The sequence below is a fragment of the Juglans regia genome, chromosome 3 (genome assembly GCF_001411555.2).
Source record: "Juglans regia cultivar Chandler chromosome 3, Walnut 2.0, whole genome shotgun sequence".
Taxonomy (NCBI): domain Eukaryota; kingdom Viridiplantae; phylum Streptophyta; class Magnoliopsida; order Fagales; family Juglandaceae; genus Juglans; species Juglans regia.
The window spans coordinates 3,594,259-3,611,798 of record NC_049903.1 but is presented as its reverse complement, the minus strand read 5'-3'; the positions used below and the strand labels follow the sequence as shown (position 1 = coordinate 3,611,798).

At 32.3% G+C, this 17,540-nt stretch overlaps 2 protein-coding genes across 2 annotated transcripts; one reads left to right on the top strand and one right to left on the bottom strand.

Annotated features, from left to right (window-relative positions):
* Positions 1-40: 40 nt before the first annotated feature.
* LOC109014312 (transcription initiation factor IIB-2) lies at positions 41-5,222 on the bottom strand. The gene is made up of 7 exons (XM_018996737.2): positions 4,692-5,222; positions 3,834-3,858; positions 2,521-2,650; positions 2,205-2,335; positions 2,030-2,118; positions 661-737; positions 41-310 (listed from the first exon to the last, which is right to left on the bottom strand). The coding sequence occupies exons 1-7, from the start codon at positions 5,042-5,044 to the stop codon at positions 177-179; spliced, it is 939 nt and encodes a 312-aa protein (XP_018852282.1). The 5' UTR covers positions 5,045-5,222; the 3' UTR covers positions 41-176.
* Positions 5,223-11,958: 6,736 nt separating this feature from the next.
* Positions 11,959-13,844, top strand: LOC108980538 (alpha-1,3-arabinosyltransferase XAT3-like). The gene is made up of 2 exons (XM_018951479.2): positions 11,959-12,062; positions 12,532-13,844. Exons 1-2 carry the CDS (start codon positions 12,041-12,043, stop codon positions 13,842-13,844), a joined length of 1,335 nt encoding a protein of 444 aa, XP_018807024.2. The 5' UTR covers positions 11,959-12,040.
* The last annotated feature ends 3,696 nt before the right edge of the window (positions 13,845-17,540 follow it).

Here is a 17,540-nt window from a genome sequence, read left to right as displayed (position 1 = left end):
ATATAAAAAGGTAAAATGAAAAAGGAATTGAACAGTATGGTTGAATGCAAGAGCAAAAATAAGCGGACGACTTTTCCATTGTTTGTATTAAAAGAGTTTAATACATCCAAGAACGAACGCCCCAAACCAACTTGAAGTTGTTACCATTTCCTGTTATTTGTTTCTCCTCTACCTTTTTAAGGGCTGCAAAGGTTCTTGAGATCCTCCTCCTTAGCATACCAGCTCGGTATTATCTTCGATACATGGGGATAAAGATCCTTGTAGGAATTCCTAATTGTCCCTTCTGCAACTCCAGTAGCAACTGAAATGTCTGCATTCACGTGGCTTAAATCAGAGCATTTCACTTCGTATAACAATTAGCACCTATAGTATGACATAGTATATGCAGTCATATCTTTTTTGCATGTATTACAAAGCAGCATGTTGTCAGGCCCAATAAATTTATTTATAATATGAAAATGATTGAATAATGTTGGATCATAATTTTTTTTTTTTACAAGTATGTTGGATCATAATGTTTAACCCTACGATATCAGCACATTGAGAATCATATAAAATATAACCGTGAAAAAATATGAAATAAATAGAGTAATCCATGATTCATGTATAATGCACCCTTCGGACTTCGGCGCCTTAACAAATATAGAGGTAAATATGGACCTTTAAGAGGTTTCTTATCGTCTGAAAGCTGAGTAATAATGTAAATGACTGCTGCTGCAATTGATATTGGACTCCTCCTGGAATTTAGGAAAAAGAAACCATAAATATAAACAAATATTGACCAAAACAATTTCGATGAACACATTTGATACATTAGGGACACAATAATGAGAGCGACATACACGTGAATTGAAATATACACAATAATAAAGTATGTAAACTGCATCCTCACTCAGACTCCAATATTAATTTGACAAGTCAAAAGTTGATTGCGTATGGAAGGTAGAAACTTAATCATTTCCTCTTTAACTTGGTAGAGCAAGGTCAAGCTCAACAATGAATGTGACCACACTGAGAGACAGCATAGTGATGTCATGAAGCCCTTTCTCATGCCAAAACTGTGATACCCACATTGCTTAGGAATGAGAAGTTCTTGCTCTTTATAAGATTTCAATGGAGCTTCAATTGTATTATTTACTAGTTATTTTGAAGTATAGGCCATGTGGTTTGGACATTCCATTGGGGCGTTACAAATGGTATTAGAGCCTATCCCAACCAGAAATGTGGGACTTGAGCCGTGCTACCTACGAAGAACAGGCCCGACGAGAACGTTAAAAATTTAAAATGGAGAGATTGTGATATCCCATATGATAAGGATAAGGATATGTGGTGTATGAGATTCCACATTGTTTGGGAATGAGAAATTCTTGCTCTTAATAAGGTTCCAATTATATTATTAACAAGTCCTTTTGGAGTATAGGCCATATGGTTTGGGCCTTCCATTGAGGCGTTACAAAACAGACTATTTGTAATTACAATTATCTTATTGATATTGTTATCCACCTTCCCAACTGGCATACAAAACCTTCACCTTAGCATACTTTTTGTTAATGACACCTACTAAAAAATGACTATTTGCATCCCAAAAAGATCTCTTATGGCTTCATGTGGCTGGCCTCCAATAGGTGAATATGTGATTAAAACAATTGATCAGCTCCATCTCTTTTCCCTATAAAATGGCATTAGTTTGGTAAAAAATTGGGGCTAGCTTTCCCCAGCCACAAGTCCATCCCCACCCATGTGTTGTACCCAGGATCTCCCAAGGGCAAAGATCAATAACTCTTTTATATCATTTGAATTCTGCCAGAGATTCATTGTTTAACATGCTTTCCACCCATACGTCAAATCATTAACTCATATATCATGAAATCTTTGATCACAATAAACAAGAATAATAATAATTGAGCTGTACAGTGCATCTGGGAATAACAAATTCTATGTTAATGCACTGAAAGGAGAGGTAAACTTCAGTCATGAACATATACTTCACTTGCTGCATAAAATATGACCAAGTGAATCCCAAAAGTACCTTATGTCAAACTCTTCTGACTTTGTAACAGCTTCTTGGGCAGCTTTGACCGCTTGATTAGTCATACCAAGATTGGAACAAAAGCGCCTCTAAAGATTAAAATGATATTAAAGTCAGTCTGTGTCACAAATTATTGAATACCAAATGAAGTTATCAATTTCAGAGAACATCTCACCATAAAGTCCCCAGCATGTATTGTTCCCATCTCCACCGACTGACCATTCTCCAACCCCAGCTGTTTCACTATATATTCTTTTGCTCGGCCAATTTCCTTCTTTGTGGCTCCATTGGCGACAGAGCAAATTTCTAGTTGAAATCCACAGTTTCAGGGAAGCTCATTCACATTTTTTTTATAGGTATGCAATCATTTTATTAACAAAGGCAATGCATAGCCCCAGTACACGGGTCGTATACAAGAGAACAGGGAAGCTCATATGCATAGGGAAAGATAAATCAGGAAGCATCCATGTTAAAAGAATCATAGGCTGTACCCTTTACAGTGCGTGGCTTATCTTCTTGTCGACAAGCAATGTACAGGCAAGCAGCCAATAATGCATCCTGGTTTCTCCCTCTACTAGACTTTTGATCTTCCACCCTCTTATATATCTCGTTAGCCCGGTCCTTCAAATCAATAACAAAATCATCATTAGGAAAGGAAAATAACAAGACAATTCCAAAGGCCAAATAATAGATACAGTGGTATCAGGACTGCAGATGAAACTAGAAATTCAAAGGCGTTTACATTTTTTTCCCCAGGGAAAATGAAGTTGCAAAATTGGTACGGAAAAGAGGTCATCTTAGCTTGATACATCATATAACTATAACTTGCAACACGATGTTAATCATGGTTCTAAAAAGAGAATATTCCACTACAAGTTCAATTTAAAAAACTCAATTTTAAATTGGGCCACTTTAAAAAATTTGAAATGTTAGATTATCTCTTCAACAAATCTGAGGAGCTCTTCAAAATAGAAAAGTAAATGTTTTTTTAATTTAAATTCAACAGATCGGTTGGATGAATTCTGAAGATCCTTATAGATAATGAAAAAATATATAAAAAACTGTAAAAAAATTGATGTCCTACAATACCCAAATTCAATTTTCTCTTCATTAGTCCTGCAGATGAACAGGCTTGACATTTTTTATTTATAAAAAGCACCTCCATTATGCAATATTTTATGGATCTAGAAAATTGAGTCAAACCAAAATATATATTACTATTTTTTATTGTATTTTATGGATATTTTCTTACCAAACATTATTTTTAGAAATGTCTGTTTTACTTTCAATCAGACGTTTGCTAGTGCTTAAGTGTGCCTGGTGCTTTCACCAATACTGACTCCCAACGATTTTGCAGTTTTCATACTTAAACTCCACACAGATATTAAACAATATATTGTTGATTTTCTTGCATGTGCTAAATCAACATCTCCGCTGATTTTTGTTGCTCATTTTTTAAACTCAAAAATTTTGTCAAAAGCAATTATTCCCCAGCTAATAAATCTCAATATTGCAACTATGATGTTTTAGGTGTTTACAGCGAACACAAGTTTCGTGTTACATTCTTTCACATTGGGGGTCAAAAGCATTATAAATCGATCCTATTCTTTAATAGTTATTTTTTATCATAACCGTGCAGCCACGCGTTCCTATTGCCTTCAACGTTTGATAAATGAAAAAAGTTTAGATACTTCATCTTCGAGACTTATAACAAAATTAGAGAGCATGAAGACATATTGGCATTTGGTGTGCTAAAACTTTAGTCACATAAATGAAAGATCATAACAGTGAGTAAATAGCATACCTTTATGGTCGCAACAAGGCCCAATCTGAAACATAATATCACCACATTAGCTTCATATTTCAGGATTCTTTTCATCAGAAAATAGAACTGCTGGCAGAATAACATATTAACGTTTCAATATTTAACATAACCAGAAAATATAGTGATATGCTAAATTGTCGCTGTATTTTCACAAGATATTTATTGAAAGCAAAAATTACTGCAATATTAAAGAAATTTTTTCCCATATGTAATATAAAACTTAATGAAAATAGAAAGGTGAAACTCAAGTTCACAGAGAATATATGATATGTAAACCTAACTAGAAAAAGTGAACAGATTGAGAAAATCCTTAAAGCTAGAAAAATAAAAAAAGTCAAGAGCAACAATCCAGTGCAAAAATCCAAGATCAGCCTGAGTAGCTGGCCAATCAACATTGGCATATCATAAGCAAAGTAGTGGGTTGCTTTATTAGTCCCTTTGTAAGCCAATATCAAGCAGATTAGTAATATTTTCTATTGCCATTCCCATGCTTTCTAATTGCCAAACATACCCCAAATTCAATTACTCAGAAGATCAACAAGGAACCCATAATTTTTCTATAGTATCAACGAGGAACCCATGTTAACAAAATCGAAACTAACCACACACCTTACCAACGGGCTTCTGAAAAAAAAAAACATACCGATCAAGGTCAATCACAATCACAAAACCTGAAGTCCAATTCCGATTCCTTTCTATTTTGCAATCAATTAGTCGGAATCGAAATTTCTCACTTGCCTCGACGTATTTCCCACACTTTCTTAGCATCCAAACAAGTGCCCATAATGCCAATGCTAAAATGAGGAAACAAAGGGAAAATAAATTTTGAAAAATTACCTATCAGACATAGTAGCTATGGTCTTGAAGGCGAGGATGAGACCCCGATCCGGGTTGGAGCCGCGGTTCTGCCATCGGCCAAGCGAGGATGAGAGGAACTCACCTGTGGCACCGTTGGGCTTGGCTATGACGGTGGAGAGGCCACCGTCGGTCAATAGGGGGTTGGTGGGGCCGCCGACACGGACGGGATCGTTGTCGCCTGATTCGTTGGCGAAAGTCCGCCACTCGGAGGTCTCATCGATGGAGTGTGACTCCAGAACCAGCCCGCACTCGGAGCAAACCGTGTCCCCGGCCGAGTGATCGAAAACCACTTCCGTCTGCCGCTTGCAGTCTGAACAATACGCGTCAGACATGTTTCTTTACTCTTTATTTATTTCAAACAAATCAATATCGTTAAGGGGTCTTGCAGATTTTCCTGTTGGGGTTTCTGAGGGGTTTCCTCTTCTTCTCCTCTGCGGTGCGAGGTCGAAAGCAAGAGGAGAGAAGAACGGGAATGGACGAGAAAGGGGAATGAGTGGGGGTTTTAATGTTATTTCAATTTTTTTTTTTTTTTAATGGATGAGTGTTTATACGAAGAAAAATTCTTCCCTCGGATTACAATCTACCTATTACTTATTTATAATTATTTTTATATTTTTTTTTTACTTAATAATTAAAAAATTGACTATTAATAAAATTATATATATTTTTTTACTTTTTTCTTAATAATTAAATATGTTACAAAAATATTTAAAAGAAAATGACAAAAAATAAATATATTATAAGTAGTAAATAAATAATAAAAATGTAGTAATCCTATCGCTATCTTTATTCAATACTCTACACCTCATATTCTAGGAAAAATACTCCTACATCTTATGAATCTCACGGGCTCATACTTTATAATAAAAATAAATAAATTTCTACATCATATGTAAAATATGTAATGTGAACAATTGTTAATCTATAGCAAAACTCTTACGCAAGTATTATGAACGTAATATCGTAATATGGGTTGAAGATCAACTTTTTTTTAAGAAAAAAAAAAGATTATGGCTTGAAAAATGTTATATATCATGATTTTATTGCAATTATGTATTTTTAAATTTAGTATTATTACAATGAGATATATTTGCGGACTCAATTGTTTTTTCTTTTATTTGAATTGTACTGAGTGAATAAAAAAAGTTTATATTTACCATTCAATCTAGAGGACGCATTATCAATAATGTTGACATAACATGATTTAGATTTATAATAATTTTTTATAACCAAATTATCTTATAAATTAAATTATAAGCAGTTGAAAACATAAATAATTTTCGTGAGATAAGAAATTTTTTATTATTTTAACTTTTTTTATAAGAAAAAAATTATATCACCATTGATATGCAATTTGATGTGTTAAATCACAATACTAGTGATGCAAGTTTCCAGTTAATGCAAGTTTCACGCAGGTTTAGAATACAAGATAAAATATAAGAAAAATTTTAGACATAAATCTCATACTCTGCACATTCATTTAAAAATATATCATTTTACCTTTTTATCCACGTAATGAAAATGATTCCAGTTATATTTGTAAGTAAAATAAAATAAAAAGATAAAATGATATGTTTTTAAGTAAATGTGTAATATGTAAAACTTATAGGTAGCACTGTTCAAAATATAAAATTTTTATCTCATTTTATATTATTATTATACGTTTTTCAAATTTTCATACAAAATATAATAAATAATATAATTTTTTAAAATTTAATATAATTTATTTAAAATTTTAAAATAATAATAATATTAAAATATAATATTTTAAATTTTAAAACACAACATAAAATTCTTACCTCGTTTTCAAATACTGCACTAAAGGCAGTTTCGAAGCAAACGCGAGTTCAGGCTTTGTTTGGAACCAAAAATCCTTTCAATTCATTTCAACTCATCATTATAACTTTTTCAAATCTCAATACAAAATATAATAAATAATTTAACTTTTTCAAATTCTAAAATAATAATAATAATAAATAATATTCTAACAATATTTTATTATCTCAACTCAACTCAACTCAACTCAACTCATTTCAACATCCAAACGCAATGTTTCGTTTCGCGCAAAGTTGTTTTATCGTTTTTTTTATTATCTGTCGGCCTCTCGAATTTCACCAACCGAAGTCGAAAGAGCCAAAGCACATGGGATTTCTTTTTCCTTATTTCCAAACAGCCTGCATTTTTACGTTAGATGTCTTGACGTTAAAGCAATTGCCAATTGTTATTTAGGTGAAAAAAAAAAAATTTGTAAAATGTTGTTAAAGCTGTTAAGATATAAAATAATAAAATCAACCTCTTTCCATCAGCTTAAGCTTTTGGGACAAGTGGTGATTTCACATGGTATCAGAGACAGGTCCTGAGTTCGAACCCTGACTCTACACTCTATCCCATTTAATTAAATATTCCACTTATTGGGCCTACTCATTGAGGGAAAGTCTGGCCCACAAATGAGGGGGAGTGTTAAGATATAAAATAATAAAATCAACCTCTTTCCATCAGCTTAAGCTTTTGGGACAAGTGGTGATTTCACAAAAGCAACTGCTACTTAGTACTTTGTATCTTCTTTAAGCTCTATAAAAGTAGTTAAACTTGCCAATAAAAAAAAATGTTATTTAGGTGGTGTTTGCTTATCAAATCAAATTCAACTTATCTTAACTTATTTCAAATAAATTATTAATAACATCTATTATTTTTTGAACTTTTTATAAAATAATTATATTCATCTCAACTTATTTTATATATTTTAAAATATCTTAATCTAAAAAAGTTAAATAATCTCAATAAGATTCACAAAATACTATGCGAAAAATTCTATTTACAATCTCCAAATGAGATTGCATGTGCAAACCCTTCATTAAATAGAAAAATGTATCATTTTGAGAATAATATTATTGTAATTTTAAAAAATTTTAAAGATAAAATTAACTAGACTTGCACATGTAGTCCCCAAATAACAATTGCTTTAACAACTAAATTGCTCATACTATTATTCACAATTTAACTCAACTCATATTTACATCCAGATAAATAACAGATAAATATATTTATCCTTTATTTTGTCTTACAATTTCACAAAGGTCTCGTTCACCTTTACAAAACTTTTCATATCATCTTATCTCATTATTACAACTTTATCAAATTTTCACATAAAATAAAATAAACAATTCAACATTTTCAAATCCCAAAATAAAAATAATATTTAAAAAAATATTCTTATAACAATATTATTTAACTTTCAATTTTTATCTCAACTCATCTTGTCTCATCTACGAAAACAAATGAGATCATATATTTTATTTTATCGCAACGTGTAAACTTCATGTCATGGTAAAAATAACATATAAATATATTTTATGAATAATATTATACACTATACTCTCGTCTTATTATGTAAGATGTGATATATTTATTATTATTCAATGATAACAAATCATCCAATAAAAAGATAATTTAATGGTGATAAATATGTTACATCCTATATAATAGGATGAAAATAAAATACTAGTATGATGTATAGAATTCTCCATATTTTATATCCTCAAAATTTCAAATTTTAGAGACTTTTTAAGTTTTCACACTTTGCTTTAAAAAATAATTCACTTCTTATACAAGAAAAATAAACGCTGCCTTGATCTATATCAAATTTTAAATCTGAATTATTTGGTTAATCAAGCAAGGGAAGAATGGAAGAGCATTAACACTGCTTGATGTAAAGTTTGGCTAATAAGTAATGAGTTAGTCTTAGTACAGTTCTCGAATAGGGATTGTTTGTGCAAACTTAAATAGTTATCTTTAAAAAATTTTTAAAATTATAATAATATATATTCTAAAATAATTTTTATTTATTTATTTAATGAAACATATCAATAACAAAAAATCTTCACAACCTCCTAACACTCCACACTTCACGTTATTTTTAATTTTTATTATTTTTTTCTTTTATTAAATATTTATTATATGAATAATGAATAAATAATTTAAAAAGAATAAACTCAAAAAAAAATTTAAAAAAAAATATTAAAATTTAAAAAATTTAAAAAAGTGTGGAGTGTGGAGTATGGTAGAGGTTGTGTAGCAATGCTCTTTTTTTACTTTTAGTTGCCTAATCAAAACTTAAATTTTACATTAGATTAGCCATCTCAACTTAGGGGTGGCGGCACGACACCGCATTTAATCCTTTCGCTCCCTTGTCTGGTTCCTGCATGGGAAAGCCAAGGGCATCCACCCGCGTACGACCAACGTGCGGGCGAACTCAAGCTTTCCCCCTTCCGCCTAGCATTACTTATTATAAAAAAACATGTTTTTATAATAAAATAATGTCGTTTTACCTTAATTTTGTTTTAACCCGTTGCCGCTAGCCCAAGGTATTTCTTTCTTTCTCTGAAAGCTCTGTATGAGCTCGCTGTGGGTAGTGGGCGAATGGCCTAGGGGGCCAATCTACCCCCGGGACCGGCTACGAGGCAAGGCTAGCGGGCACCTATTCGAGAGTGTAGGCAACACTCCTAATCTCCCTTTCTATAATAATAAAATATTATTATTATTATTATTATTATTATTTTATTTTTTAGCTTCATTTAAATGCATATCTTCTTATTTGGTTTTTTAAATATTTGTTTATATCATTTTCATGATTTCCAACAACCTATACACCAAAATACATAAAACCAGTCCAACAACTTAAATTAACTTCATTTTCATTCCCAAAGTATCAAAATTTGTAGAAAATCAAAATATGTAATAACTATGTCCACCACAGTGTACAAAAATCGCTTATATGAGCAGAAGAGAGAAAAAAAAAATTATATATTTGCCTAAAATATATATATATAATGGTACTGTAGTTAAACTCCAAATTCAGTATTATATCATGCCCACTTCAACGCAGCTGGTACGTTGCATCTTGTATCAAATTAATCATATTATGATTTGCTAGAGTAGATGAATATATCAATATCAATGCTCTAAAGTAAAATATCATTTCTGCATTGGAATGCCGACCAAACATCGGAGTAATATTATATATAATTATAAATTGTATAAAAATTATGTATTTATTTTTAAAAAAATATGGTCTATTATTAAAAAATAATTTGTTTATATATATATTTTATATTTATTTATTTTTAATAAAATGCACAATATTTATATATTTTATAATTATAAATATCTTTTGTCTATTAATTATAACCCACCATGCAATATGCATGATGCGTCATGATCCAAAGAGTAATCTTTTTCCTAGTTACTCGAGCACTAGGTAATTAATCTCTGTATGTCAGATTTTTATTTCAACTTTTAAACTAGTTTATTATTATTATCCTTGGGCCAGGCAATATTCTCGTCCCAAGACTATTCAATTGAGATTAATATATCTGATCATATAAATTATACAATAACTGATAATTTATTAAATACATCCTCAATAATGTCTATAAATTTATATTTCGGTTGATTTACTTATTCAATGACCTCCATTGTGGAATGTAGAATTCTATTTGTTAAGTCAATGTTGAGCTGAGTTGATCAGTTCTTTATGAATAATAATAAGTTAAGATGATAAAGTAAGTTTTAGGAGGTCATGTCCTCACCTAAGATGAGTTTATAGAAATTTAAAAAAGTTATGGGTTCAACGTGTAAAGAGATGTTGAGTTGAAAAAATATTATGAATTTTACGTGTAAAGAGATATTAAATTGAGGGATGTTTAGTAATTTGTGAATTGTGTATTTAAATATTAGATTAAATTTAAATTTTAACTCAATTAAAATCGACTCAACTGTTTTCATATATTCCAAACGTAGCCTCAGTCCTTGACTATCAAGTTAGTGTGTCGTTGTCGTTGAATTAATTAATACTAATTATATTAGAGTTGCTGCCGTTGTCGTATAGCCAAATCTGACTTGTTTATTATTCCGACCATACGTTTGCTGATGAGCTTCATCCACTCTCTTGATTAACTAATTTTGTTTGAAAAACAAAGAATTATTTAGTCAATCAAATACGAGCTCATGCTGTTTTAACTGTTCCTGTTTCCAACACTGGTGGCTGCACGTGCATTAATTAACCTGCACGTGTAACTTGCTCACTCTAACAACATCACTCCAAGCGGCTGATATCAGGAGCTAGCATTTTCTGCCCCTTTGATCTTTATCAAACGGTTTGAAAACATTTTGCCCTCAATTAATTAAGTTTCAACTTGCTCATGATTAAGGTCCTTCTAAACTATAGTCACGTGTGTGTATATATATATATATAAACAGTAAGGTAGCAGTCAAGAAATTTAGAAAGAAATTATGCGTGACATGTGAAGTCAAGAGCCTCCCCCTAAGATGCCCTAATAATTTGAAAAAGAAAAAAAGAAGAAAGAAAAAGAAAAAGAGCCTCCCTCAGATAGGTGAATTGTGAGTAGCTCCGAAAGAGTGTTTTAAAGAGGCGCCTGGGATGCAACCACTGCCTAGCCTGTAATTGGCCTCTGTGCTTTGTTCCCAACAATGCACACGTATTTTTAATTCCTCGATCAATGGCTGAATCAGCACCTCCTTTGAGGCTTCGACAGCTACAGTTCTCTCTCCCAACGTCTCTCTATCTCTGACGTGAAAAGCAGCAACCCCCATTAAAACAACCTATCACCAGGCTCAAGCACTGCGCAGAACAGCAGCAATGTTTGCCATTCTCTCTTCTCATAAATTCATAATCTTCTGTCGCTTCTTTTCCCCCGCGTCTCTGTATGTCTGTCGCTCTCTCTAGAAAATACAGAGGAAACCCATAACCCACTCTTCTTGAATAAGAATTAACAACTATAAATATCTTCTCCCATTTTTTCATCTCTCCCCATCTCCCTCTCTCTTCGGTTTCAGTACAAAACCTCCACAGCAAAGAAATCTATGTTTCTCTCGTTGGGTCGACTTCAGAACCCAGTTCAAAAGGTCGAATATCTCATGAAGCGAGAGAAGTGAAGAAAAGAAAGAAAGGAAGGAAAATAGTACTAAAGTCAAAGGCTATAGGAAACGGTGCAATATCATCTTCATCATCACCAGTTGAGAAAAGGGGATAAACATATTGAAGAAGACGAGGAGTCTCAAGCCCTTATCATGCAGTGTGGAAGCACCGGTTGTTACCACAAGCGAACCGCGCCCAAACTTCTAACCCTCCTATATCTCTCTATTCTTTCTTTTAGCTTTACACTAGCCCCAAACCTCTTCGGATGTGGCTCTTTCTCTCTCATGGGTTTCGTATTGTGTCCTTGATCATTCGGTTTGTTTTGCTCGAGTCCTGATGTGTCTTTTGGGTTTCTACAGATTCATTTGCCGATACGAGGACAAATACTCCTATGTGTTCTTCAATCTCAAATGGTTAGTACTCTCTCTCTCTCTCTCTCTCTCTCTCTCTCTCTCGTTCCTTCTTGTTTCTTCATCTTTTTTACTTTCCCCGTGAAGTTTAACACAACAGTTTCAACTTTCAACGTACTTGAAAAAGGGTTAACCCTGTGATAATGAAATGTCCTTAACTCCAATTAGTGGGCGATAAAATTTCAGAGAAAGGTATAAATAATTGATTACAGTCGGCACTCTAAGCATTAGTTAGTTTAATTTTTAAAACGATATTTGCCCAATAATAGGAGTGCCAGCCAGCCCTCAGCAACAGAGCAGGTGTTGATCATTTATTTACGTACTTCTGGTTTGAGTTTGACGAAACAATAGAAACATTGGAATATTATTAAAATAAAAATTTCCTTGCTTGATTGTTACGGCTCCCTCATGGCTCATGGTTTAATCAATTCATTTTTTTTTTTTTTTTTTTTTTTGCGGAATATGAATGCAGGAACTATATGTTGTGATAGAAGCAGTATTCGTTCTGACATATGCATCATGAAAGGGGATGTAAGAACACACCCTGCTTCCTCTTCAGTCTTCCTTTATTTCTCAAGAGAGACAAATGGTCTCGTTAATTATGGTAAAGAAGAGGGAGATGAGGAACTCCGACACGAAAAAATCAGACCCTATACACGGAAATGGGAAACAAGTGTCATGGACGCCATCGGTGAATTAGGACTTAGTGCAAAGAGAGTGAATTATGGTATAATCAGACATCATTGTGATGTCTGGCATGATGTTCCGGCTGTGTTCTTCTCGACTGGAGGATATACAGGTAATGTTTATCACGAATTTAATGATGGGATTCTGCCATTGTACATTACTTCACAGCATTTCAACGGGAAGGTTGTGTTTGTCATCACTGAATATCATAAGTGGTGGATTCTAAAGTACGGGGATGTGCTTTCTCAACTCTCTGATTATCCAGCAATAGATTTTAATGGTGACAAGAGAACTCATTGCTTCCCAGAAGCCATTGTTGGTCTGAGGATCCATGACGAGCTTACCGTGGATTCTTCGTTGATGGAGGGGAATAAGAGCATTAGTGATTTTCGAAATCTTTTAGACCAAGCTTACTGGCCTCGAATCAGGGGTTTGATCCAAGATGAGGAACGAGAAGCGCAAGAGAAACTGAAACGCAAGCTTTCTTTGTTCCCCACATCATTAGAAACCTCGATAAAAATGGAAAAGGAAGTGCAAGAGGATCGATCAGAGAAGCCGAAACTACTGATTTTGTCGCGGAATGGGTCCAGAGCGATAGTCAATGAGAATTTGTTGGTGAAAATGGCGGAGGAAATCGGGTTTGAAGTCACAGTTTTGAGGCCTGACCCAACAACAGAACTGGCAAGGATTTATAGGACTCTGAATTCAAGCCATGTAATGGTTGGTGTGCATGGGGCAGCCATGACACATTTTCTCTTCATGAGACCTGGCTCTGTGTTGATTCAAGTTATTCCCCTTGGAACTGTGTGGGCAGCAGAGACATATTTTGGGGAGCCTGCAAGGAAGTTTGGATTGAAGTATATTGGCTATGAAATAGTTCCTAAAGAGAGCTCACTGTATGATAAATACGAAGAAAATGATCCGGTTCTTAAAGACCCAAACAGCGTGAATAAAAAGGGTTGGCAGTATACAAAGAACATCTATCTTGAAGGCCAAAATGTACGACTAGATTTGAGTAGATTTAGGAAGCGCTTGGTTCGGGCTTATTACTACAACATTGCTAAAATGATTGGTCGTGTTCATCTCCAATCACAGTAATTTCCTATTTTTTTTTTCCCCCCCTCGTATTTGGCTATGTTGTCTTTGTTGAATAATGCACTCTTTTGTATAGATATAAGTGAAATATTGTGAATATCAAGCAGCATAAAATGAGCTTTCTTTCTGGTAAATAGTAGCTAGTTAGGACCCTTAAACAACAGTTCCCTTTTTATTTTCCTCGTACAAGTTTGGATTGCTTCAATGTACTGAACGCGCGCAGAATTTCGCCGGCAATTTTGGATTGATTACACCTTGATTAGTGGAAACCTTGTTTGCTATTTTTTATTTCTCGAGATCGGGTTACGATCCCACGTTGACTAAGTATGGGATTAGTTAATGGTTTATAAGCTCCTAAGTATCCTTCCTTTGTAAGTTAGTTTTCAAAGGTGAGTTCTACCTAGTAGGTTCATAACAGATCGGACCTCTCAGGTCTCCGAAGCCGAAGTACAAAGTGACAGGAAAAAAAAAAAACAGAAAGAAGATGGGAGGAATGAGGAGGGAGAGATAGATTTTACTATCAAATATAAGACAGATTCCTATTTGTACCATTTATGAAGAAATTATATTGGAATGAGATAAAGATTACAATAAATATCTTAATCGTTACAAAAATTAAATCAAACTAATATTAAATTAAATTCGTTTTATTTGCACTTTGAAATATTGAATTTGAAAATTGAGTATAGCTTTCATAATTCATATCCGTAAGATGATGAAAGTGGTGTTGGTGGTGATGTGACTGTAACATCAAATTTGAAGACATGACCAATAATGGGTTGATAATGGATTAAAGCCTACAAATAATCTAACAATAATCTGAAAGATTGCGCTGACAATGAACTAGCCTCGGTAAACTATAGACCTAAATCAAAATGTCAATAGTGTTGGGCTTGTTTGTGTGGATCTGATTCTGTTTGTGAACGATCCGGTTTGATGACTTAACTCGACAATGATTTGTCGTAGATTTTTTTGTGAATTTTTAATGAGGCTTGGGTCGATATATAATATATATTTTAATCTATTTTGGCTCTTGGTTCAACTTGACCCATTGACTAGGGTTTACTAATCCAACTTGACCCGTCGACTAGGGTTTATTAATCCAACCCAACCCGCCGATTGGGGTTTATAGCCGCATTATATATTTGATTCTCATCTAAATAAAATTATATGCAGCTCAATAGATATAGGCATGTTGTCAAATCACGTAATCATTGTGTCGTGTGTGATTCATTTTATCATTTTCTTGTATTTTTTTTTTCTTATCATTCCTAATAAAAATGGGTACGAGACTTTAAACAATGCTCATAATATATCAAAAGTTAGAAAAAAAAAAAAAACTCATTGCTAATAATAATATTCCAAATGCAAGGATTTGAGATGTAACATAGTTGAATGACGACGAAAATTTTGTGAGAGGTAAAACTAGTATAAGAATTTGAAAAAATAGTCCACATGATCAAGTTTGACATTAGCTAAGGCTCTAATGCCATGATAAAAAATATAAAACATAATAAAAAAAATGGGATGAGGAAGACAGAAAGATAACGATAAACTTTGATGGCTATATATCTATTTTATTTTCAGGTATCATTGAATACAAATATTATCTAAAAAAATTATATAGATACAAAGATAAGTTAAATATCTTAATTAATTATCATATCCCACAAAGTCGTAAAGTAGACGTGATTTCCTTTTCGTACGTAGCATGCATCATCTGCGTTCGGAACTGGTTACGTTTGGATGTTGAGTTGAGTTGAGTTGAGTTGAGATAATAAAATATTGTTAGAATATTATTTATTATTATTATTATTATTTTGAGATTTGAAAAAATTGAATTATTTATTATATTTTGTATTGAAATTTAAAAAAATTGTAATGATGAGTTGAGATGAGTTGAGAGGAGTTTTAATTCCAAACGTAGCCGTAGGATGGTATTTTTCCGTAACTAGATTCCCGCGTACAGTTCATATCTTAAAAAAGATTATTTTTAGATCTATACTTTTGTCATCTCTTTCCAACGTATGTTCTACAATTTTTATTTTTATTAGACGTCTTAGAGCGTCTTCATTGGTTTGACTAAATATATTTTTAAAATTTAATCAATATCACACTTTTTTATATTTATCTAGTTCATTTAAATTCAATTTCTATATTGGATTAGTCATTCACTTTCTATACAATAATAAAATATTATTAAATTAATAATTTATTTGTATCACATTTTATAATTCTACCAATTTAATATCAAGAATAATTATATTCTAATTAAATTAATATTAAAAAAATCATATTTTTAAAAGTCATTTAATGCTAATAACAAAAAATATTTGATTAAATTCATCTAAATTTCTTAATTACAAACTAAATAATATTTTTGCTTGGAGTGAGAAACTAATATTTTAATATTTACTTAGAGTGAAAAATTAATATTTTAATATTTGATAAATCAATTGTGGTTCTTCATCTTTGGCCAATCACTGTAGCAGAAATCCATCTTATTTTAGATTTGACCAATTCAATGTGAGGTATGTTTTTAACATCAATTATGTAAATTTTAACTAACTTTTTCATTTGGCCAAGCCAATGTGGATGCTCTTAAGAGCATTAATTAGCAATAGTTTAGCCATTTTTTATCAAATTTTAATTAATAAATCCACTTTTTCTAATTTAACTAACTACTTTTCAACCACATCAAATAAAAAATTCTCTAAATCTATCACTATTATATTAAAAATATTAATTTTAATTTTTTGATTTATTTTAATTTTAATAATAATTGGAATATAATAAATATATATATTTTTTTTTTACAAACATTCCTATATTTTGTCGTTGCAAAGTATATAAACATTTATAGAACAAAAAATAAAAGAATTTCAAAAGTATATATAAGTCAAGTACTGTAATTTTTGTTTTGCCTTTTTTAGTACGCAATTATTCTATAAAAAAAGATAAACAAAATCTTTGGTCTTATTGGCATCCTCGTGCGATTTTATTGGTCATTATATTCCATTAATTAAAGAATTATTCAACGACTCCCCGGTCCTAAGCAGGAACGTCGTGGTCTTTCAGGATCGCGCGAGTCTCTGAAGAATATTTTATGGTGAATAAATGATTTGGCCAACAATTTGGGTTGGCTGGATATGTTGAGTTTGAACTTTGATGTGGATGCATTATAAGAAGCTTAGTTAAATTTTGGCGAAATTTTGACTATACCTGACCCACGATTAATGCTCCAATCGTTGTTTTAGTTGAATAAGCTCGGAGTTCATGTCTAAAGAGGGGCCCAAGACAAGCATTTTACATAGAACAGGGCTAATAGCACATGGTCAAACTTGTAATTTTCTTTTGCATATCTAGATTGAATTTTCTTTTTATGATAGTGAATTTCGTGCTAATTTATAATACTCGTATAAGCATTACTATGTGCTCTATTTATTGATCTTGCAGTCAAAGTTCAGAATGAGAACCTTGCACAATAGTGAAAAAAGATGTCTGAAGATCAGTGAGGCCTATTGAAATGAAACTTTAACGCTTAAAGAAGTAGGAGGGATACCATGAAGAAAAACTCTATGCTCAATCCATTTTGCAGACACCTTGTGGATGAACCATGCCAACTCAAAAATGAAACGGGGCGTATCAATGGAACAATGATGCATTTTTGGGAGAGTAGGAAATCTTCCATCGATTGAA

Coding starts and splice junctions, on each gene's coding strand:
- LOC109014312 (XM_018996737.2), bottom strand. CDS start 5,044: ATGTCTGACGCGTATTGTTCAGACTGCAAGCGGCAGACGGAAGTGGTT. Junction 2,336..2,520: donor TAAGCCACGCACTGTAAAGG/GTACAGCCTATG, acceptor GATTTCAACTAG/AAATTTGCTCTGTCGCCAAT. Junction 738..2,029: donor TCAGAAGAGTTTGACATAAG/GTACTTTTGGGA, acceptor CCTAAATTCCAG/GAGGAGTCCAATATCAATTG.
- LOC108980538 (XM_018951479.2), top strand. CDS start 12,041: ATGTGTTCTTCAATCTCAAATG. Junction 12,063..12,531: donor GTGTTCTTCAATCTCAAATG/GTTAGTACTCTC, acceptor ATATGAATGCAG/GAACTATATGTTGTGATAGA.